This window comes from Psammomys obesus, unplaced genomic scaffold (genome assembly GCF_907164565.1).
Source record: "Psammomys obesus unplaced genomic scaffold, mPsaObe1.curated_primary_1811, whole genome shotgun sequence".
NCBI lineage: Eukaryota > Metazoa > Chordata > Mammalia > Rodentia > Muridae > Psammomys > Psammomys obesus.
In genome coordinates this window covers 14720155-14738506 of record NW_026592666.1, presented here as the reverse complement: position 1 = coordinate 14738506, position 18352 = coordinate 14720155, and the positions used below count along the sequence as shown (strand labels likewise).

At 46.6% G+C, this 18352-nt stretch overlaps 1 protein-coding gene across 2 annotated transcripts in view; it reads left to right on the top strand.

The window, feature by feature from the left end:
- The window catches only part of Prdm15 (PR/SET domain 15), a 60138-nt gene extending 42097 nt beyond the window's left edge, over positions 1 to 18041 (top strand). For both annotated transcript variants that reach the window (XM_055614802.1, XM_055614803.1), the window contains exons 14-24: positions 1956 to 2087; positions 3335 to 3469; positions 3998 to 4161; positions 4754 to 4833; positions 5133 to 5252; positions 7291 to 7422; positions 10249 to 10332; positions 10674 to 10849; positions 12515 to 12595; positions 13637 to 13840; positions 14898 to 18041. In XM_055614802.1, the coding sequence (XP_055470777.1) occupies positions 1956 to 2087; positions 3335 to 3469; positions 3998 to 4161; positions 4754 to 4833; positions 5133 to 5252; positions 7291 to 7422; positions 10249 to 10332; positions 10674 to 10849; positions 12515 to 12595; positions 13637 to 13840; positions 14898 to 15374 (1785 nt within the window). In that variant the 3' untranslated portion in view covers positions 15375 to 18041. The remainder of the gene's footprint in view (positions 1 to 1955; positions 2088 to 3334; positions 3470 to 3997; positions 4162 to 4753; positions 4834 to 5132; positions 5253 to 7290; positions 7423 to 10248; positions 10333 to 10673; positions 10850 to 12514; positions 12596 to 13636; positions 13841 to 14897) is intronic.
- Positions 18042 to 18352: the final 311 nt, after the last annotated feature.

The window sequence follows — 18352 nt, the reverse complement described above, 5'->3', positions numbered from 1 at the left end:
AAACTTGAAGGGGAAAGAGTTGCTTATAGTCCATCGGGAAGAGAGGTCAGGGTAGAAACTCAATCAGGAACTGGAGGCAGGAAGCCATGAAGGAGTGCTGCTTACTAGCTTATTCTCCATGGCTTGCTCAGTTTGGTTTCTTATGGCACCCAGGACCACCAACCTAGGGGTGGTGGCACTGCCCACAGTGAGCTGGAGCCTCTCATTAGTAATTATCAAGAAAGTACCCCTGCAGACTTGCCTATAGGTCAATCTTGTTCCCTCTTCCTAGATGACTCTTAGCTTATATCAAATTGACCAGAAAACTAACCACCACAATGAGGCTTATTTTTTTGGCTTTCAGTTCTACTGTATAATTCTTAAGTGTCAGCTTTGTAGACAATACCATGTTTCAGCATCAAATCATTAGATACACCTGCTAGGGCAACAGTGTTCAGGGACTACCAATGTGCACCACTTTTTTTAAACTGAAGTGTCCCTCAGGTTGCACATTTGACATTTTGGTCTCTGCTACCTGGGATGGATTTACAGTGAATCTGCTGAGAAATGTTTAGTTTTGGTTTTTGTGGTTTTGGTCCCATCTGACACTGTGGGACATGCTATCCTCATGCGTGTCTGGACCTTGCGTTCATATCCACATTGAAGAGACAAGATGTCCTGGAGCTTTATGCTATCTGTGCTGGCCACCCCTGCTCAGTAGCCAAGTAGTATTTTCTAAGTTAGGGATAGCCTACCCCATGGTGATCAAGGCCAGTGTGTGGATGCTAGGTATTCTTGCCTAGAAAGCCTGTGCTGTTTTGCAGGTGTCTCCACATGAGCTACCTTGGTCTTGGATTATGTCTGTGGTACAGGCATCTTGGTCTCCCAGTCCCCCCTCCCCCACCACATATACATTGTCCCATTTTTCAAACATAAGCACCTGTCCTCAAATGGAAATGCCTACTAGCTGTGCCCCCAGAGGAATGGAAGTCATGTCCTTTACTGCACAGAGCTCATTCTGGAGAACACAGGTTCTAGAAAGTGTTCTGTAGTATGCAAGTGCACACTAGGGATATAAGTTCTCCTGTACATGGGCAGCCTCAGGTGTTGTTTAGAGGAGGAGTCACTGCTGAGCCTGTCACAGCTACACAAAGGAGTTACTGGCATAGAGTAACATTGGCACCTGGGCACCACCACACTGGGGAACCCAGCTCCTCATGGCTGTCTACTCCTGACAGTGAGCACGTAGCAGCACTGCCAGATCCAGTGATGCCTTCTAGAGGAAATGAGAAACTGTGCTTTCATATTTGCTGGTTTCCTTCAACCCACAGAGCAAGCCAAAGCCTGTGGCTCAGCAGAGTAGTAGAGCCATGTGGGGCCTCCAACCTTAAAATGTGGGTTTGTGCACGGACAGGGAGGTGGGGCCCATGGCAATGGATAAGTAGGCTCATCCTACTTATGGATAGTTTTCCTCATCTGAGGAAAGTCCTGTCATTGATTGGATGCTGTGTAATCAGTGGGGCTCCTGGGACTCTTGGTGATGGTTGCATATCTGCCTTTAGACCACATGTTCCCAGCCCCAGCTCAGGCGTGGCTGTTAAGTGGCTCCCAGAGGACTAGTGTGGATACATGAGTGAATCTGCATCCATCTCTCTAGGCTAAAAACAGAAAGCAATATGAAACAGTACTCAAACTGGGTTGAGTGTCTTCTTTGAGAAAATTGCGAGTATATCTGCATGGCTCTTCAGTAGGCTCTGTGCCAGTGAGCTGTTTAACTCAGCAGAAACACTCTGCTACACTCCCATTGGAGCAGACTGGAAACAGTGTGTCCTCTATTGTGGCATAGTGGATATCTAAATCATCATAAGTCTAGGACGTGGCAGGTATTGTAGACCAGCTTGTCCTGTGGGCCATAGGGTTAGCTCATGCGTATGTCTAACAGCCTCACCCTCACTGCCCTGGTTCCCTGTCCCCAGGTGTTCTCTTGCCGGAGTAACATGAACAAGCACCTGCTGACCCACGGTGACAAGAAGTACACCTGTGAGATCTGTGGACGCAAGTTCTTCCGAGTGGACGTACTCAGGGACCACATCCACGTCCACTTCAAGGTGCAGGCCCCGTGCAGGTGGCACTCAGGGACCTGGCCCAGCCTAGGGCAGTGTCTATGTTAGCTTTTATGTTCCAACAAAGCACAGATGAAGCACTCACCAGCATCAGACTATATTTAACAGTTCTGGAGCTGGCAGTTCAAGATAAAGGTGCTCGAATGTTCACTGTCCGCTGAGGGTTCCTCATTCATCCATCACCTTCTTGCTGTGTTCTCACATAGTGGAGGGATGAGAATACCTTTTAAAGGTTCTAATTCTACTCATGGGTATCTGACCTTACCATTCCCCAAGAGGCCTACTTTCTCACATTGTCACCTTAGGGGTGAAGTTTTTTTTTTTTTGGTGGTGGTGGTGGTTTGTTTACTGTTTGTGTTTTTGTTTTGTTTTGTTTTTTGAGACAGGGTTTCTCTGGGTAGCCGTGGCTGTCCTGGACTCGCTTTGTAGACCAGCCTTGCCTGCCTCTGCCTCCAGAGTGCTGGTATTAAAGGCATGCACCACCACCGCGCAGCTCTTAGGGGTGAAGTTTTAACACACGGGCACTGCTGCCTTGTTCTTCCGTAGTTGTCAGCATGGCCACTGGCAGGCTCTTCATAGAGACTTCCACTGTCACATTTGGTTTCCATCTGTAGGTCCTGAACAGAGGTTCTCCCTGTGTAGGGCCTGACAGATTACTTTTACCTGGGCCTTTCCCAGGAGAATGGATGTAAGGAGGGTGGTAGTCTGCTGCCTTCCAGTCTTTAGGAAAAGAAGAGCTGTGCAAGAGCCCCAGGGTATAGAGAACTGGGTGTGAGGAGAGATGGGTGAAGCACCTGTCTAAGTCAAAGGCCCAGTGCAAAGTAGAGCCTCGTCCAGAGCAGTGCTGCAACAGTCTGGGGTGTCCTCTAGGACTTTACCTGGGCATAGGTGGGATTTTGCTGGACAGGTGACTGTGAGAGCTGGTAAAGGCCCCAGTGCTGCCGCCCCTCCTGTTGCATTTCCAGCTGCTGCAGGCCCCAGTGCTGCATCTCCAGCTGCTGCCGCCCAGCGTGCTCTAGTGGTTCTTGCTGCTGAGCACTGTCACCCACAGCCTCTAGTCTTTCTTCACCCACCATTCCTGATATAAATACCTGTACCACAGAATCCTCATCCCAGTGCCATCCCAAGGGGCATAGGTATATAGCTCGCTAGGCAAACAATTGGTTCCCTCAAAGCAGTGACCAGAGTATCAGTGCATTGTGTTAGAGGCTGGGTCTATGGCTCTTCTGCAGGACATTGCCCTAATGGACGACCACCAGCGGGAAGAGTTCATTGGCAAGATTGGGATCTCCTCAGAGGAGAATGATGACAACTCTGATGAGAGTGCAGACTCTGAGCCACACAAGTACAGCTGCAAGAGGTGCCAGGTACTCAACACCCTGCCTCTAAGCACAGGAGAGGAGGAATTTGTGGCCCACAGCACTGTTGTGTCCATTTTTTTTCCCTAAAGAAGGTTGTGCCATATCGCCTGGGCTTAGGAATGATAACCATGGGCCTCACACTCATCAGAACCCACTTGTGGCTTGGCATGTACATAAGCGGGACTACTGACTGGGAGTGGAGCCAGGGTGCTGAGACTGACTTAAGTAGCTTCACTGGCCTCAGACTGGGAATGCCCTGCCCCATCTCTGTCTTGGCCCTACCAGCCTGAAGTTTGTCCATGTTATTATACAAGGTGGGGTGTATTCTTACAAGTAGGACAACTGATTTCTAAGCAGTTCATGACCTGAATTTCCTCAGCCTCAACTGTTAAAGCAGCAAGCTTTTGTGCATATCCACCACCCCAACTCTGGCATGAGTAACTGACCCTCCCCAGGGTGTCTAGCTGATACAACTGTAGCAAAGATGCCCAGGGATGGCAGTGAGTCAGCAGCCTCCACCCTGTGTCCTTACAGCTCACCTTCGGTCGTGGGAAGGAGTATCTGAAACACATCATGGAGGTACACAAGGAGAAGGGCCATGGCTGTAGCATCTGCCACCGGCGCTTTGCACTCAAGGCCACCTACCATGCCCACATGGTCATCCACCGAGAGAATCTGCCTGACCCCAATGTGCAGAAGTAAGAGTCCAGGGGTCTAGGGAAGAGGGGCACTAGCCACAGTGCTTAGCCTTAGCAAATCACAATCACTGGATCATCTTATTGCCAGATATTTGAAGCACCTTTCCTTCCTAATCGTTTTCCTTATAGGAGTCGAACAGTAATGTATGTTGGCCTAGTTGATTTGCCAGAACAACCTTTATACTATAGCTAGGGTTCATTAATGCTGCCCCATGTCCAAGGTCAGGCCAGGGCTATGTAGTGAGCAACTGGATGACTGAATTTGTCTCTCAGGATTGCTGTGACCAACTACCTCACACTTCAGAGTACTTCTAGGGTCCCATATCCGGTATCTCAGGGTTGGCTTCTCCTAAACTTTCCTTGGCTAGCACATGACATCTCCTCTGTGTCCTCATAGGTTCAGCCTTCTTTCTGTACATTTCTGTCTCTTGTCTCCTCTTCTTAAGGATGAGGCCACCACGGTGACCCCATTTCAGTCTGCTCTATAAATGCCTGTCTCCACAAATAACATGTTCTGGGCTAGGACAGCATCAACTCTCAGGTGATGAGCCCATACGGCTGTGTAGCTCCTGAGGTTTCTCTCTACTTTCAGGTACATTCATCCCTGTGAGATATGTGGGCGGATCTTCAACAGCATCGGGAACTTGGAGCGCCACAAACTCATCCACACAGGTTACATGCTCCTGCAAGGGTGTTTGGTGCCAGCTCACCTGCCCCAGCAACAGAATCCCTCCATCACGTTCCCTGGATTGGAAAGTGTACAGACAGCCATACCTTGGTTCCCTCACACTGCATCCCAGTTTCTCCAGCTTTAAACCCTGGCCTCCCCTGCCACTTGCTGCACCTTCCTCTTGACCCACCTGTGTCCAATCTAGGTCCCCAGGGCCTTCTCATGCCAAAGGCTCCCTCCCATAGAGCTTGGTGTCACTGTGCTTCTAGCTGCAACCTCTTTCTGCTTTGTTTGTTTATAGGTGTGAAAAGCCATGCCTGTGAGCAGTGTGGAAAGTCCTTTGCCAGAAAGGACATGCTAAAAGAACACATGCGTGTACATGACAACATCCGAGAGTACCTGTGTGCCGAGTGTGGGAAAGGTGGGTGTGTGCCTGGAGCACCAGAAGGTCTCTCAGAGCTACAAGGTATCCCTGGAGTCATGGGACACGCCAAGCCACTAGACCATGTTCAGCCAGCCTGCTTATGATCACTAAAACTCTATACCTGAACATAGATGTAGTCTGTGCCTACGATCGAGTGAGTGCCTGCTAGGAGTCATGAGAGTCTTCTTGGCAAAGGAGGGCTAGGGTCCCAGGTACAGGAAACTGTCCTCCTAAAAATCACATCACTTACCACAAAATCATCCACAAGACACCTGTATGGCTTGCAAGAAAAGCTGGATGTTCCAAGTTGATAAAATTTGAGACAGGGTCCGTGTAGCCCAGATTGGCCTCCTGCCAGATGTGTAGATGACCTTCAGTACAACCTTTTCACCAAGCCCCTTCCTGCCTGCTTCTGTCTAGCTCTCCCTTTTCTTGACACATACTGTGTGGGTTCTCTCACCCTCTAGAATAGAAGTCCTGTGAAGCCAGGTAATTCTGTCTAGCACCTATTTTCTAGTAGCTGGCACATAAATAGAACATAGCAGATATGAGAGTAAATGAATGGAGACCATAAATAGGTGTTGGAACTGTGAAGTTGGGGTTTGTTTCAGTTGATTGCGGTTCTTTGCAAGAGAGACAAGCAGTGGCAGAAGACAATTCTGGTGGCACTGTTTTGGACAGAGCCTGATGTGATAGAGGCAGGGCCAGAGAGGGATCAAGAACAGGCCACTTACCTAAAGAATAGTCTGCTGGCTGGCCAAGCAGTGACTGAATCTCTCACCATGTATGGTGTTTGCCCCTGGCGGGGGTGTGTGTGACATTATTAATTTGAGGATTGGGAGGAAAGGGGAATTAAGGTAAAATTCCTCTTCCATAGTTAGAAAGGCCTGGCACTTACCCAGCCAGGGATTGACAGCTGAGAGACTAGGGATGGGACTCATGCGCCCCCTGCTGGCTCTTGACTTGACAGGGCCTATGGCCCAGCTGGGTTGTCTGTTGTCCACAGTAAGAGACAGATGAAGATGGGTAGTAACAAAATGGGACTGGGTGGGCTGTTGTCCAGCTGAGGTTGGAGCTGAGAGTGGGCTCTGGGCACACTGCTCCCATTCAGCAGTGTCTTCTGAGGTGTCTCGGAACTGCACCAGGCCTGCCCTGATGTATGAGCACTCTGGGTGTCCTGCTGCTGCCAGTGGCCACTGCCACTCACCTAACTGGGCTTTGGCTGGTGAGGATGCTTCACCCCTTTCCGCATCATCAGCCTGAAGTCACGAAGCTTTGGATTGTTTTGATACCAAACATTGACTGCAATAAGTTAAAAGTGTAGGTCTGGCAAGATGGGTGGTCGAGGTGCTTTCCATAGATGTAATGACTGTTTGACACCTGCATCCTGCAGGGTGGCAAGAACTGATGCCAGAGAACTGTTCTCTGACCTTCATGTTCCTACACTCACTCTCTCTTGATCTCACAAAGAAATATATAATTTTTGGTTTGTTTTCCAAGACAGGGTTTCTCTGTATAGTCCTGGCTGTCCTGGATTTACTTTGTAGACAAGGCTGGCCTCAAACTCACAGAGAGCCACCTGCCTCTGCCGCCCCAAGTGCTAGAGTGCTAGGATTACAGTTGTGTGCCATCACACCTAAAATATTTTTTTTTTAAATAATGGCTTAAAAAATTAGATCTAGTGTCCTCATCTTAGTTAACATTTATGTCATCAAGACAGACAAGAAGCCCTACTCATCCTGTACGTCTCACTGCATCATCTCAGGTGTTGTTGATACACTGCCATTTTAATGTCATGGTAAATCTCAAGTGGCCTCCTGAGGTGGTAACTTTGTGGATCCTGCATCTGCTTAGAGTAGGACCCTCTGAGGTGAGGCCACAGCCTACATCTCCCCTGCCCATTCTGTGTCTGTTGAAAGTGTGCCCACTGGGTTCAGACAGATACTTTAGGGGAGTGGAATGGGACACTAATGGGACACTTGCCCTGGGGCAAGTTCTGGGGATGATGGCACTCATACTAATCTGTTTCCTGCAGGCATGAAGACCAAGCATGCACTGCGCCACCACATGAAACTGCACAAGGGCATCAAGGAGTATGAGTGCAAGGAATGTCACCGCAAGTTTGCACAAAAGGTCAACATGCTCAAGCACTATAAGCGGCACACAGGTGTGTCCTGTCCCAACTTTGCCAACTCTGCAAAACCAGATGGCCCTGAGTGGTGATATAGAGAGTTCCTCAAGGCTTCCTCTCTCTGTTCCTAACTGTCCTGGCTATTGTGGATTAGGTCTGTACATCTCAGAGCTTCCCCACTTCATGAGCACTGTGACCCTATGCATATAAGTAGGACTCCCATTGTAAAGGTGTCTATGCCAGGCACTTTTTTATGAGTGCCAGTGGTCTCTGGCTGGATCCCTGGAAATCATAGTCATTTACTGGGGCACTCCATGTCTGCAAAGGGTCACAAACCCATCCTACCACCAGTGTAAGATATTTTTTCCCATGTCTCTCTATTGAGTTTTTTGTTGTGTTTTGATTTTGGTTTTGGTTTTGCTTTTCCACCATATAGGCCTTGCTGTCCCAGCACTCACTCTGTAGACTAGGCTTGCCTCGAACTCACAGAGATCTACCTGCCCCTGCCCCTGCCTCTCTGCCTCTCTGCCTCTCTGCCTCTCTGCCTCTCTGCCTCTCTGCCTCTCTGCCTCTCTGCCTCTCTGCCTCTGCCTCTGCCTCTGCTTCTGCCTCCCTAGTGCTGGGATTAAAGTCTTGTACTACCACAGCTACTGCCACCCCCGCCCCATCCGCAGCATGTTTTTTTATTTTTAGTAATAGCCATTCTAACTAGGGTGTGATGGCTCCTCATTGGAGCGTTGGTTTTCAGTTCCTTGGTAGCTGATGGTAGTAACCATTTTTTATGTATTTGTGTCTATTATAATCATTTCTGATTTTTAATTGTGTCTAAAATTTTGGCTCATTATATATTGTTTATGTTAACCATCTGTGAGATGACTGGCTGACAGGTGTCTTCTCCCATGCTATCTGTTGTCTCTTCACTCTGAGAAGTTCCCTTTGCTCTGGACATGGTATGATATACAGTTTTGCTTGTGTTTCCTGGGCTTCAGGGCTCATCTCAAGTAGCATCGTTGCACCCATGTCCTGAAGTGTTTCTCCTAAGATTTCTTTTAGTACAAAGGTCTTATATTTAATCTTTGATCCATTCTAAGTTGGTTTTTGTAGAGATAAGAGTCAAGTTTGAAGCTTCTGCATGTAGACATTCAGTTTTCCTGGCACCTCTGTTGGAAGTCATGTGGCTGTATATGGCTTTATTTTATGATCTTTTGTGGATGTGTGTAGACATTTTAACAGTATTCATTTTTTACAGTCTATGAATCTCTCCAGTTTTTGGTGTCTGCAGTGGCTTTGTATCAGTGTTTAAAATTTTGTGCCAATGAGAGGCATAGCTTTTGTCATGATCTGTTGTGTGTCTGAAGACTGAACTACTGAGCACAGAATCCGTGTCCTGAATGTAGTAATTCGCCTCTTCAGAAGCATGGGCTAAGTGTCCAACCTGCTCTTCCCTACTGACCCAGGATTGTTTTATTATAATTTTATTAGTACTAGTATTTAGTGTATATTTACTGTACAAAATGACAGGCTTCATAACATTTTTATATATGCAGATGATATATGTTTTCGTGGTTTCTTCCCTAGCAGATACATATTGTTGGCGTATGGTTTGTTGTTTTTTGGGTTTTTTTTTTGTTTGTTTTTTCCCGAGAGGCTGGCCTTGAACTCCTTGTGTAACTAAAAATGGTCAGGAGCTGCTGCCCCTCCTGTCCCTGCCGCCTTGAGTGCTGTGGTTACAGGTGTGCAGTGCACGGCCACCTAGTTTATACAGTGCACAGGATCAGATTCAGAGCTTTGTACTTGCCAGATGAGCTCTCTGCTCACTGAGCCTTTCATCCTCTGCTTTCAGTTCTTTGTCTGTGCATTTTTGTGTATTGGTTCTTTGTATCATGTAATTCTCCTAATTCTTTATCAGTTCAGAGCACCTTGGAATCTTCAAACTTTCCCACATGGAGACATGCTGTGTACAGATAGGGTGATTTGCCTTCCGCTCTTCCTGCATTTTTGTTTTTGTTTTTCTCTCGCCTAATGACTGCTAAAACTTGAGGTGCTTTCTTGGCTACAAGCATGGGAACCGACACCTTTGTCTCCTTTCAGATTGTAGTAGAGCTTGCTTCAGCATCTCCCTTTGGTACAATGCTGGCTCTGAGTTTGCCATGCATAGCCTCATGCTGAGGTATGATCTTTCTGCACCTGGTTTGTTAATGTGTTATTTTGAAGGGACATTTGATTTTATCAAATACTTTTTCTGCATCTACTTGAGATGGTCATGAGATTCTGTGTCTGCTGATATTTTGGCCCTTCATTCTGTTGATATGCCATATCACATTTGTCAATTTGCATGGATTGGACCATCCTTGAATCCTGGGATGATTCTGCTTGATTGTGCTCATCCTGAGATGTGCTGGTAGATAGTGAAAAACAATCCCTGGTGCTTTGTGTGACCACAAAAACTCCACAGTCTCTCTTAGAGACATTCCCATTCTTGCCTTGGGTCCTGGATTTCTGTTGATATTTAATCTCTTTCATCATGTCTCAGAAGCCACTCAAGGCATTTTGAAACTAAGTAGTGTATAGGTGAATCACTCTGCTTAGAGAGACTGTTGCTGTCTCTACCCCTGGGCTCTCCTCTCTAAATCTCTGTTTTCAGGCCTTCCGAAATGTCTTCATTTTTAAAAATATTAATTTTTGAAGCCACAGTTTTCTGGGTAAATTTGAAAAGAAATACTAATTTTTGTCTATTGTGTTCTGAAAATTTACCATTCCCCTGAGGTACTACAAATCCTGAAGCATGAAGAGGCTGAGACATTCTCTGTGTATACTGAAAACTCACTAAACATGTGATACTGAACATGACTTTTCCTGCAGGAATTAAAGACTTCATGTGTGAATTATGTGGGAAGACATTCAGCGAGAGGAACACAATGGAGACCCACAAACTCATCCACACAGGTAACTGAGTCTCAAGGATGGTCCAGGCTGTGCCAAGTATGCAGAGATGAGAACACGTGCTTGGTTTCATAAACACTTGCAGAATAGGACTATCTTGGTTTAATCCCACCCCTTGGCTTCTAAATCTCACTGTGCCTTTCCAATGTCCATTCTTTGAGGACTAAGGTCAGTTGTTCCTGCTAGTCTTGGGCCAGTGGTATCCTACTGGTCTAAACAGGAGATGGCTCTCTCTAGAGTAGCAGAGGGTATTGTATACACTTGGCTTGGGAGATGACTGAAGCATTTATAGCTCTCTGCTAACTTGCTTTTCTCTTTTCTATCTTACTTATGTGTGTGAGAAGTGGGCAAGCAGTGGACTTGTTCTGTGTGTGACAAGAAGTATGTCACGGAGTACATGCTGCAAAAACATGTCCAGCTCACCCATGACAAGGTTGAAGCACAGAGCTGCCAGTTGTGTGGCACCAAGGTGTCCACTCGGGCCTCCATGAGCAGACACATGCGGCGCAAGCACCCAGAGGTTAGCCTGGTGGGGGCCCATTCCCATCTCTCCATAGCGTGGCCTGGTCTCACTGTGGGTTTGGGGTGCCTGCTCTGCTCTGAGTCCCCTTTGTCCTGTTGCAGTGTGAGTTTAAGGTAGAGCTCTAGTCTTAATATCTCTAAATTGTGTAATTTTTTTTTCTTTCTTTCTGAGACAGGATCTTAGCCCAGACTGGCCTAGAACTCACTGTGTATCAGAGGATGACTTTGAACTTCTGATCTTTCCACTTCCACTTCCCTGAGTTCTGGAATTTCAAGCATGCACCATCACACCCAGTTTTCTGTGGCACTGAGCCTTGAACCCAGGGCTTCATGCATGATAGGCAAGCACTGAGTCAGCTGAGTCCCAGGGCAACCACCTTCTTCTCACAACAACAAAACCAGATAAAGAGTTAAAGTTTACTAGACCCTTAAGAAGGGAGCCTTTCTGAGCATGAGGGTTCACAAAGAAGTTATGAGCAAAGTATTGCTAGATCTGAGCAGAGAAGCTCTTGGGATTTCTGTAGGGTTAAAAAAAAAAAAAAAAAGGCAAATGTAAACTGAATACCCACATGAGCTTTATTGCCTTCAACAGTTACACACTTAATATCAGTGACAACCATTCAATGAGAAAACCCAGTGTTTAGGAAAGGGAAGCCATGAAAGAAGAAATATGTACAGATATAAGATACAGCAGGAAGCCTTCTGCTTTCCTGTGGGCCCCTGAAGTCCTGATGTGAGCGGGGGACACAGTCCTCAGAGGCCTCAGTGTTCTCTGTTGGCTCAAGTCACCCCCATGAATAGTGTACATTTTTACACTTTTTTCTTTTTTTTTAGCTGAGCAACAGATTTAAGGGCTCTAGGGGTGAGGTCAGATGTGTAGCTTTCCCCACAGTCTTGTAGTTTCTCTACATCTAGTTTCTTTGGTAGCTCACCTTTCGTCCACCTTCCCAGTGCATTCATTTTCTTCCCTGTGCTTGTGTCTGTTGCCTTACATAGGACTTAGTCACCAGGTATGAGATAGACAATGACTAGATAGCAGCTGATTAGTGTTGCTCACCCATGGATAGGATAGTGGGGCGGGTGGGAGGCCATGTGGGCTCATAGGACAGGTCATGGTGTGAGTGTCCCATAAGGACCCTCTTGAGTGAGGCTGATAAAGGAAATGCAGCAGTAGGCCCTCACTTTATCCCAAACCTGACATGCATGTAGCTGTTGTAGTACATTGAAGGGTACAGTGTTTGACCCACAAAAACCTCCTCTTGGTGGTTCCTGGTGGGACAGTCGTATTGCTCTGTGTCATAGCTCACTCAGCTCAGAGGATGCATTGATACCTCACTTAGAGCACATGTCAGGGAGACCACAGAAGGAAGACATGAACCACAAGATAACAGACAGGTACCAGGTGTCCCCACCAGACTGGAGAATACCTCAGGGCTTGAGATGGGGTCAGAAGACAGGGTTGGGCAATGCCCTAGAGATTGTTCTAGAAACAGTTTCAAAGTCAGTTCTGAGCCCAGGAGTCAGAGCAGAGTGAGTTTGTCAGTTAGCAGCCAGTCCCCTACAGCAGTAGACCTTGCACAGTGAGTTTGAACTCCTGTTGCATCGTCAGAGCAGTCACTGAGTGGACACCGCAACCCCACTCACTGCCTTCTACCCCTTGTAGGTCCTCGCTGTTCGGATTGACGATCTGGACCACCTGCCTGAGACCACCACCATCGATGCCTCTTCCATTGGCATTGTCCAGGTAAGTGGTTGGTAAGGGGAAGAGGTTCCAAACACACCCCACTGGCCATGCCCTGTACATCAGCATAGTCTCACTGGGATTTGGTTGGCCTTCTTCCCAGAGCCTTCTAAACTGTGTCTTAGATTTGTTGTAGTAGCTATGAATTTAAATGTTTGGGTATTGATGATATATATGTCTTTAAAAAAAAATAGGCAGTTTGCAGGGCTGGAGAGATAGCTTAGCAGTTAGGAGCACTTGTTGCTCATTTAAAGGACTAGATTCAGTTCTCAGCAAGAATATGATGGCTCACAATTATCTGTGACTCTAGTTCTAGGGAAGCTTGTACCCTTCTGACATCTGCACATACATTGTGCACATACATGATGCACATAATAAGTGCAAGCAATACTCATCTCATAAAACTGGGGTTGGGGATTTAGCTCAGTGGTAGAGGGCTTGCCTAGAACGTGCAAGGCCCTGGGTTTGGGGCTCTCAGCTTCAGAAGGGGAAAAAAAAAGACAAAATAACACATAAAACAAACCTAAAAATATTTAATTGATCATTTCTATAAATTTTTATAAACTTAACCATATTAGGCAAACTTATATATATTTTTTTAAGACAGGTCCTCACTATGTATACCTGGCTAGCCTAGAACACTATATAGACCGTAACAAGCTCTACCTGCCTCTGCCTCCCCAGTGCTGAAATTTAAAAAGTATGCACCACCACACCAGGCTAAACCTCCAGCTGGCCACAGCCCATCTTGCCAACACTCTCAGAGAACAGAAAGGAACAGGAAAATGCTTGCATAGTTTTAATCAAACATTTATATCCAGTGTTCCTGCTGCAGGCAGTGGCACACAAGCAATTTCCTTGATCTGAGTTCCCCAGGAGGGAAATAGTTCTCCTTTAAAGAAGTTTCTTTTTAAATACAAAGTAGCCAGTTCCTGTGACAGCTTGATGCTATGTGGGTGTATCTAGGGCAGTGCATGCTGCCCTGGTCCCCATCCACATGTAATCCACTGTTCTGGTGGGGTACTGATACCAATCTCCTCACAGCCTGCACTGGGCCTGGAGCAGGAGGAGCTGGCAGAAGGTAAGAAGGCTGCCAAGCGCAGCCACAAAAGAAAGCAGAAGCCAGAAGAGGAGGCGGGGGCTCCAGTGCCCGAGGATACCACCTTCAGCGAGTACCCTGAAAAGGAGCCAGAGTTCACAGGCAGTGTGGGTGATGAGACAAATTCTGCTGTGCAGAGTATCCAACAGGTTGGTTGGTGCCTTTCTTTATATTAGGTGACAGCCACCTCTGCAGGGGTAGCTTCTCTCAACTTGAGTCCTATCATGTGTCCATGTAGGTGTGTTCACAGTGGTCCCAACTCTTATCATCACTTTCCATGTAGGCATCTCATGCAAGCTGTGCCAACTGAGACCTCCAGATCACATTTGGCATTGTTAATAACAGTGTGACACTCTAGCAATGAGAGACTGAAATACAGTTCTCAGTTGGATATACCACCTGCCAAGGAGAAGAGCCTGGACAGCCACCAGCCACTGAGCTGGCTTCTCTGTGAAGTCTCTGCTTTGCTCAGTCTGTATCATTTGTCTTTCGAGCCACCACTTCTTCCATAAGTGTGTCTTGATTTCGGAGATGACGATTCTGCAATAACCCTGATTGCCTTTTAGCAGTAGGTACAAGGAAGCTAAAGCTGTGGCTTCCTCCGTAGCTACACAAAACAGGCAGGTCAGAGGGAAGATGGAGGGTCGGCTTCCTAGGTTTTCAGACTAGCTTTACGCATGTGAGAGAGATCTGTCTGGTGTGTGTGTGTGTGTGTGTGTGTGTGTGTGTGTGTGTGTGTGTGTGAATGTGTGTGAATGTGTGTGAATGTGTGTGATCTATCTCTGTCTGTCTGTCATTGGAGTATACACCTATTACAGCTGGCTTTTATGTGGATACTGGGGATAACATTAAGGTCCTCATGAATCAGTTTACCAACTGAACTGTCTTGCCCAAATCTGGTCATGATTCTTGCCCAACTCTGGTCATGATTCACTCTTTTTTTCTGGCCAGGGACATTCATTTGATTTTTTTTTATGCCTGAATTACCCCTGAGAACTGTCCATATTTCCTTTCTGTGTTCTACTGGTGTAGTTCTCCCAGGACACTGTGTTCTGCTTTCACCAGTGGAAACCTTGATCCAGCTCCTTTGCCTGAGTATGCAGTTTTAGTGCAGACTGTGGCCTCCAGCAAAAGGGTGCTATGGAAGGTTCTGTCTCCTTTCTGCAAAAACAACTCATTGTCTCTTTCTCCATGTGACTTTTGCAGGTGGTGGTGACCCTAGGGGACCCCAATGTGACTGTTCCATCAAGCTCTGTTGGCCTGACCAACATCACCGTGACCCCCATAACCACTGCAGCTGGGACTCAGTTTACCAATCTGCAGCCAGTGGCTGTTGGACATCTTACCAACCCTGAACGCCAGCTACAGCTGGATAACTCCATCCTGACAGTGACCTTTGACACTGTTAGTGGCTCTGCCATGTTGCACAACCGGCAAAATGATGTCCAGATCCACCCACAGCCAGAAGCCTCAAACCCTCAGTCAGTGGCCCACTTCATCAACCTCACCACACTGGTAAACTCCATCACACCCTTGGGGAACCAACTCAGTGAGCAGCACCCACTCACATGGCGGGCCGTGCCCCAGACAGATGTGCTGCAGCCACCACAGGCCCCTGCAGCCCCGCAGCAGACAGTGCAACCCCAGGTACAAAATGAACAGCAGCAAATGTACAGCTACTGATCTGTGGCTGTAAGAACAGGCTGAGCTGCAGCAGGGGCTCTGAGGTCTTGAGGTTTGTTTGCTGGATACCAAACAGGAAGAGTGTGCACATGGCAGAATCACTGAGGTTGAGTTAACATTACAGAGTTATCAGCTTAGCTGGTGACATGGCCTTTGGCAGGCAGGAGCTTAAGACACTCCATGGAATTCTGCCATGTGTTTCCCAAGGTGGTGCAGCCTGGCCAGACTACAGTGTCACCCTCAGAGGTCTGTAATTGTCATGGGGCTCAGGGACACAGACAACAGGATCCTAGAGGCAGGTGTGATATCCCAAGAACCAGGGAGATTTGATCTGTTTTCTTTAGCACTCCAGTGATGAAACTAAAATATGGCTAGCCTTCTCAGGCAACACACAGAAGGAAACCCAGGTTTTTCCTTGCTCCTGGATTCATAAGCAGGGAGAAGCTAAGTAACTCTTCTCTGAAGTCTCAGTTTGTTTCTCACAGAGATGTGGCCTGAGGCCTCCTATGAGAAGGATCATGAGGCCCCCAGCTTAGGTATAAAAGACATCTTGGGAATATCCATAGATTGATTTTTATGAACTGTCTGTTTTATTTCATAACTACGTTATGTATTATGGCCCTCTTGTGGCCAATATTGATTTCCTTTATTTTAGTATGATAAAGTCATTTGCACTGTAGGGTGTTGGTCCCTGTCCAGTTGTGCACAGATGCCTTGTGTGAGGCCACACACAGTTGTGTGCAAAGTGAGCCCTCACGCTCAAATCCCGATGCTCCTCCAGAGCTATCTCAGGACTCTGCCATTCAAACGTATATATTACGGTGCAGTTAAGCCACAACCCTGAATGGGGGATGGGGAACGAGCCCATGTTTTCTTTCTTTATAAGCCTTAATTCCAAAGGTGGTTGTGTCTGAAAACCAATTTCCTATGAAATGGAAAAGTTTAGCTCTACAGGAAAGAAGCGTAGCTAGTGACTTAAACCCAGAGAGGTGCTTTTCTGTGGGTGGGGTGAGAGCAGAAGAGGCCATCATGACAATGAAGAAAGCTGGCCACACCAGCTCTGAGGGCACTTGGCCAGCACAAACCTATACCATCCCAGTGGCCACAGGTCAGGCTGCCATCATGATATTCACAGTCCCAGTACAGAGACATAGGTGAGGTGAGAAGAAAGGAATTTGGTCTCGCTTTTATCAGTTTTTAATGTCATACAAAAGAAGAACATGCAGACTTGCTTTGTCCTTGGTCCTGTGTTTCATGGATGTATTCAGATGTGGGCAGCCATCCTACAGAGACCAAGGTAGTTAACCAGCAATAGGCAAAGGACACTGCTGTCAGCCTGGTGTCAGACAAGATGCTACTGTCTCAGCACCTCTTTCCAAGAGGAAGCTTTGAGGGTGTGGCTGGAGCTTGTGTTACAAAGTTGGAGCCTAAGAAAGGGATGACTTTTGAGGACAGGCCTGCAGGTGTGTGGATCACCTGGCCCACCCTCTCCACAGCCACACAGGCCAATCTCATCTTGGTGGATGGCATGCTGGGGGATTATTAGACTTTTTAATTTATGACAGTTGTTTTTATGTTATTTATGTGTACAATTAACTACTTTGTATACAGTTCCCTTAGCAAATGAACTGGGATGGGGTGAATTGTTTTCTAAAATATTGCCTTTGTTCTCCAAATAAATAAAACTATTCCAGGAAACAGTGGAAGCAGTGGGCAATCCACAGTCCCTATACTATTTTTTAAAAATTCAACCACGGTCCTTTTTGCCTTTATATAGCCTCTCAAAGATGAATGAGTTGAACCCACGTAAGCATTGGGCTCAATCAAACATTCACTAGCATTGTCTTTTTTTCTCTTCTCGATGAAATAAAGGCCTTTGAAATCACATTTTTAATCTTTTAAAGACATGTTTTTGTGCCTCCAGCCAGGTTGTCAAATCCTGTTGAAAGGCAGAGCTTAGGTTGTACAAGCCTCTCCTGCTGCCACTGTTTGCTTAAATACACAGAGACATCTACATCCTGCTGTTATAAGCAGGAACTCAGTTAAAACCAGCTTTTCTCCCCAATGTCTATGACACATGGTCTCACCAGAGTCATTGACTGAGGCAAGCAGGTTGTCCTAGCATGGTTACAGCCACTCTACATATAGAAAATGGATAGCAAAACAAAGGCATCTCCACACTCCAGGTTCCCTATGTATATTGACCATTGCTGATTAGTAGGGAGTGTCCAATTTCTTTTTTTGGACTGGTCTAAGGTGGGCACAGCTATTTGTCCAACAAGCCCTGTGACTGTGTCTTGGTTCATATAAAGAAATGTATCAAAGTTTACACCTTGTGAATGGTGATGCTGTAAGGTCACATGTAATGACAGGATGAATCTTATAGTTGGAGCACAGGGCTCCACCCTCTGTGATGGTGTTAGCAAGTGATATGTTCTCAGGAAAAGAGTCTGTGCCAGGCACCTTCTCCTGTGTCTGGCATGAAAGCCCACTGAAAAATACCTTCTCATGGAAGGCAGATCTTTCATCCTTCACATCATTCTCAGTTAGTATCTAAAGGAAGAGGCACCTCTGACTCCTGTAGATTTTGAGGATTGTCAAGACCATTCTGCATCTGTGAGGGTGTTTTATGTTATTGTATGGTGAATAAAGGTGCTGTGACCTGTGTTTTTTGATTGCTGGCCCTCTACTCTCCTGATGAAGTTGTGCCTGGTAACCTTTGAAAATGGCTCTGGCTCCTGTTGTAGGTGATGTTTTCATTTCCCTGCAGGCCTGAGGTATATGTTTGAACCATTTGAAACATCCTGAAATACTGTGAGAAACTTTGCTACGAGTTACAATGTGGACTTCTTTCTAAAGTTGAGGTCAGAGAATGGCCGCCAAGTAGAACTTGAGAAAGCTTTTCTGTGGGTCGGTGGTCTCAGATAGTCCCTTACTGATTAAATATTTGATGATAATGTTCTAATTTGTCCCTGTGG